The following is a 5760-nucleotide window of genomic DNA, read 5'->3' on the forward strand; positions in this document are numbered from 1 at the left end:
GGAAGAAGGCTAAATACAGCCAGGGAATACAAGCGAGAAAAGCTCACAGCGATCCTCCAAAAGGGGAGGAAGAGCTGCATTAATCATGACAATACCTTGAGAAGACAACCTCCATTACATCAGTGGAGGGAGACAGCCTCTCGGAGAGGAGAAGGCAGCAGTCAATGCCGCTGAATATACTAGGCTGATGTTGCTGGAGGGGTTTTGGGAGGAAGGGCTTCGGCTTCCTGTGCAAGCAGCCAAGTGTATTTCCCATGAAATCGCCCATGGCATGTACACAGGACACGCAAGACCCGTAGCCCAAGTCTTTGACAAGATCAGCTCCTTGGAGAGACTCTTTCGTCAAAGCAAAGCTTGAACTTTGCCCAAACATGTGACGTTCAAACATTCAACATTGTTCGCTTGGGAGTCGGTCTTAATGAAGTAAGCTGAAGAGACTCTTTAAATCAAGCCAATGCCGGTAAATTTGCAACATGTCACAAGTGTTTTGCCTCGGACAGGTTTACACGTATTATCGGTGGTGAAACTGGACCCGGGTCCTGCTCCACAACAAGATTGCATTGACAGCAACATCACAGCTATCACACAACACCTTGCATCTCTGCTGTGTGAACAGACCGCCTTTGCAAGACGATAGAGCACGAAAAAAAAAACAATTACACAAGGGAGGACATAAAAGGGGAAAATGCAAATTGCACAATAAAAGCCCATCGTGTGGGCGAAAGGAGCGTAGCTGGTCCGGCTGTGCCTCAGAGCTATGCTGCTAAAAGGCTAAAGAGGTCTGCTGTGAGGTGATAAAATAAAGGGGACCACGCTTATAATAGCCTGCAATATCTTCATACATCACCGCGTCACACATCTGCACTCACCGGGCTTATGTAAACTGCGTTTTGCTCTTCTCTCCTTCCATCTTTTTCTCTCCTTTTATCCACTCACTCCATGATCTATTTATTTATTTATCTTACTCCCCACAGAACAGCACCGGCATCAGCACTTAGGATCTCATCGGTTACAAGGAGACAGGTCACACACACCATGCTGTGGTGCGTCTGTGGAAAACTGGAATATTTCTCTTCGCACTGCAGCAGCATCCCTCAAGGAGCCCAGAGAATGTAGTGTTGAAGGTCGACACCAACATCACACTGGAGGTAATGTGGTGTGCACCCCCCCACCACATGCTGGCCAGATCTAATTCTAAGAGAGGGTCTCTTCGGGGTAGTTCACAGGGAAAATAATGAATAGAGAAAGCACAGGGACATATTAAACAAACAGATCAATAGCTAAACAAATCAATTGCTACCAACCTATCTCCACGTAATGGCTCCACATCATTGTGGTCAATGGCTGGTCGTTATACTGTAACTGGGGGATAGGCTAAATCATTTCTCGCAGCTGGCTTCTTTTTTGCTGAATTGCCCATGCAGCAAAAATAATAGCAACACACATCTGCATTTCCAAGGTTATCAGGTCTATTAGTCCCATCTGATTTTTTTTTTCTCCCTCTCATTTTGTCCTCTTTGTCATTCATGAATCAAGGCCACCCTAGCCACTCCCTCCCTTGTTGTATGCCCTCTACAGAGAGGCGAGGGAAGACAGGGTAGCAGCTGTGAGTTTTAGGCTCCTACTGACTGATGCCTGACGAAGACGATGCCCCAGGGAGGGTCAGTTTTGGCATGGCTGGGTACACATGCTCCTCTGGACCAACACATGCCCAAACAAAGCTTCGTTCGACGCAACTCGGACCGGCTCGTCTGGTCAAAATGATAGCAGATTTTTCTTCTGTCTTAATTAGATTTCCCATCCCTGTTGTGTTGTGGGCTATGTTTGGGAATCGTAATCTAGACTTTGCATCTTGGCCGTTCCTTATCTTTTAAAAACAGCAGTGTTGCATTACGAGTAGCTCAATGCTGCTCAGTAACGTATTTATTATAATTTAGTTAGTTTACACGGCAAAAAAATTGTCTCCATCCTTAAAAGAGTCTTAAGAAACAAATAATGTTGCTCTTTATACTCTCTACTTGTTCAAGCAACAAATACCATTCTGCCAAACGTCATGCATATTATGAATGTTGCCGGTTCTGTCATAATAATGACAGAACTAAAATAATGTATCTCATCGTTACAATAATAATGTGTAAACAATAATGCCTAAACAATTATTGTCATAGGAACTATTTCCTTGAGGGGAAGTTGTGAACTGTTTTCATTATTACAGAGAATTCTGGGGATTATTGGACAAAAGTGTACAAAAGCAAATACCAGCAACGCGTTTAGCATACACACATTTAGAGGTAAGTAAGGTGAGATTGTTGTAGTTTAGACGAACTGACTTTTCTACATGAAATCTAACCAAAAGAATAACCTTAGCCTTAGCTAACTAAAACTACCACATCTGTTACCCGGTATGCCGATATTCAGATTATTTACGACGGACGTATTTCTTCTTCGCTAGTGTTAATTAAAAGTAGCTAACAGTTCAGTTTGTCTGAAACGCGTAAACGTTTAGTTTGTTGTCATGGCGGATGTGCAGTAGCCGTCCAGCGCAATACAGTCTCGTTCAGCCGTTTATAAAGTTGTTGTGAGGCAGAGACCGCTATTCTCCAGCACACACACACACACACACTCACACACACACCGGCGAGGAGGGAGGGAGGGAGAGATACCGAGAGAGAGAGAGGGTGCCAGAGCGCTACGGTTATTTCTCCCAGGCTCCGGCCAAGCCTGTGTGGTTGACGGAGCAGGGATGTCCTCTCATACACTGCCGCCGAGGACATGGATGGCTTGAATGGATCCGTGATCCGGGCTGAATTGTCCCCCTCACCAGCCTGCTGTCTGTCAGCGTGTGACTGTGTGTGTTTACAGGAATCACTGCGAACAACGTGACGCGTCCGCGCCAGCTCTGCACCAGCCGGGGTAAGGGATTATTTCAACATCGCTTCTTTTCTTCTTCTTCTCCTCCTCATTGGATCATAAAACAACAGCAAACAACTACATCGAGATTATTCATTCAAAGCTGGAACGACCTGTTTATTTAGCTGGTAAAGATCACAATGCGCCGGCTGGGAAGTCCCACTAGATAATAATAATAAAAAGAACTGGTGAAGTTTAATTCTGGCGGCTGACAAAATTTGAGTAAACTGGTATTTTACCTTAAGATAACGTTGTGTGACTGTTAAAAAAGGTAAACAGCAGTGACATTAAAGTGGTAGAATATACAGTAGTGGGGTGAGGGCACTGCAGCTTTAAGTCCACATAGCTATTGAGCATTGCAAATACCACAAACTCATTTCTCCCTCTCCAGTAACAGCTCTATGGGGCTCTGGTAATGAAAAGGAGAAGAAGGCAGCACATAGATAATGCACACATGCACAACAAGCTCAGTGTTTGTCTTACCTACTTTACAGTCAGCCAGAGCCAGCGCTCATCGCCCGGGCTTCGTGCTGCCCTTTGTTTCCAGCCAGAAAAAGTCTGCGCTTGTGTTAGGGTGAATGAGGGGAGAAAAGAAAGAGGGAGTGTGCGTGGGGGACCCACTCAGTTCCATTTCTCATTTCCGTCTCTCTCCTCCAGTCCGGTGGAGCTGCAGCTGAGGAGCTGAGGATTTGATTGGCAGCTGGTACACCACTGAGGACGGGGAGAGAGGCGGCTGGGCAGTGGGGTCGACGAGCCTGGCTGGCGCTGTGGGTGAATGCTGCCTGGCGAGGACAAGCGCTGAGGAGGCGGCGGCGGCGCCATCAACTCGAAAAGGAGCATGGCATCCACGGGCATGCAGATATTTGGATTTGTCCTCGCGCTGTTGGGCATCATGGGCGCTATGGTGGCCACGCTGCTGCCTAACTGGAAGGTCAGCGCAGATGTGGGCTCCAACATCATCACGGCGATTTCCCAGATGCAGGGTCTGTGGATGGACTGCACATGGTACAGCACAGGCATGTTCAGTTGCACACTTAAGTATTCAGTGCTTTCCCTACCTGCGTACTTGCAGACTGCCCGCACCACCATGGTGCTCTGCTGCGTAATGGCTGCCATGGGCCTCTGCCTGGCATCCCTGGGACTAAAATGCACGCGTTGGGGAGGCGGACGGCGTTCCAAGCGGCACGCTGCGATTGCCAGCGGCGGCTGCTTTGTCGCGGCCGGCTTTCTGTGTCTGGTGCCCGCTTCCTGGTTTACCAATGAGGTCATCACCAACTTCCTGGACTCTAATGTGCCCGAGAGCAATAAGTTTGAGCCTGGGGGTGCCGTGTACGTAGCCTTCGTTTCGGCAGGATTCCTCTTCGTCGGGGGGTCCATCTTCTGTATGTCCTGCTCGGGTAAAAGGCATGGCCCCCAAGACCTGATCCTGCTCCCTCCCCCAGACAAACTGCTCCTCCAGCAGCAGCAGCAGCAGCAGCAGCAGCAACAGCTGCTCCAGCAGGAGCTCCAGCACCAGTACTGCTCTCTCTCCCCATTAGACAACAAGACTGGCTACAGCCTGCAGGACTATGTGTAATAACGCAGCGCTCTGTACACTACGGCTAAAAAGGAGACGAGCCTGAGGGGAGAACCATCGCGGCTTATGCTACACACTCGGCTCCACTCCAGATGGAGGTGGAGGAAAAATGAGAGAGGAGGGCAACAACTTTGAATTAATTTTCCCTTCCCCTCTTTCTTGCTCTTCTTCCTTTTTGTCTTTTGCAAGCACAAGCAGTGGAGGTATTCCCTAAGCATCGCCTTGGAACAAACTGTGAATGTGTAAGGAGCCAGGGTAAGGTGCTGCAGCATGGAAGGAAGCCGCTAACCAAAAGCAGACATCCTTCATCAGTGAATCACAGAAAGAGTTCCCTGGGGAATGGATTAAGCAAATAAGGAAGCCTTCCCTGTAGATTTGTTTTTTTTCCCTCCCCCTCGCCAAAGGTTTGAATTGAAATAAAAAAAGCAATCATTTAGTTGCTATTTACAATCGTCTGTGGTACACTCTCAATTGACAAAACAGGCAATATAATGCCTGAGACACCTTTCCATAGCAAGCCATTGTAGTTTCCCGTATACCCATCCACTAGAATGCAACAAGGAATTGATCGAAATAGTCATATTTTTGTTAGCTACTAGAATGATGTTGATATTTTTGCCTCTAAAAGCATGCTGTGTGGAGCCTGTCTGTGTGTTGATACAGCGGCATGCCTAGTAAACAAAAAAAAAGACAGACATAGCCACAAAATGCCTGTGCCTGAAAAGCTGTAGAAACATTACCCCCGCTGTAACTGTTCAAAGAGGACTGTCAGGAGGAGTAACTGTGGACGGCCGGGCTGGGTTTCAGACAGAAAACGCAGACAAACAGTTGCCTGCTTCTCTCTCTGCAGGTGAATATATATGAGAGAGATGGAAAGAAATTGATAGAGAGCGATTCAATCCTCAAGCAGGGTGGACTATCCGACGTGCTGGTTTTTTTGTTGTATTTCCATCAAGACAAAAACACACTCCCGCACGCCCTCAGACAGGCACACCCACACGCTTACTCTTGTGTGTGTGTGTGTGTCTGGGTACACAGTAAACACTCGCCGGCTTTCTGCATGTGCTTCATGTCACTCCTGTCATCCTCCTCCGCACTGCCATGGAAACGGAATTCGGCATTCAAATATCCGTATTGTCTGGGGCTGTGTGCATGTCAGTCAGTGATTTGAAGTTGTTTTAAAAAGGGGGGGGGGGGGGGGGGGGGGGGACTTTTTGCACATGCAGGAAGCCGGCGAGTGTTTACTGTGTACCCAGACACACACACACACACAA

The 5760-nt window shown here is 47.7% G+C and overlaps 2 protein-coding genes across 3 annotated transcripts in view; one reads left to right on the plus strand and one right to left on the minus strand.

Moving 5' to 3' along the window:
* Positions 1-5760, minus strand: part of tfb1m (transcription factor B1, mitochondrial) — a 24134-nt gene that overhangs the window by 6905 nt on the left and 11469 nt on the right. The window lies entirely within an intron of this gene.
* On the plus strand, positions 2637-5451 carry LOC116383435 (claudin-20). Its single transcript, XM_031847265.1, has 2 exons — positions 2637-2913; positions 3568-5451. The coding sequence occupies exon 2, from the start codon at positions 3749-3751 to the stop codon at positions 4484-4486; it is 738 nt and encodes a 245-aa protein (XP_031703125.1). The 5' UTR covers positions 2637-2913; positions 3568-3748; the 3' UTR covers positions 4487-5451.

The sequence above is a fragment of the Anarrhichthys ocellatus genome, unplaced genomic scaffold, assembly GCF_004355925.1.
Source record: "Anarrhichthys ocellatus isolate YVR2014 unplaced genomic scaffold, GSC_Weel_1.0 scaffold7, whole genome shotgun sequence".
In the NCBI taxonomy this organism is placed as follows: Eukaryota; Metazoa; Chordata; class Actinopteri; order Perciformes; family Anarhichadidae; genus Anarrhichthys; species Anarrhichthys ocellatus.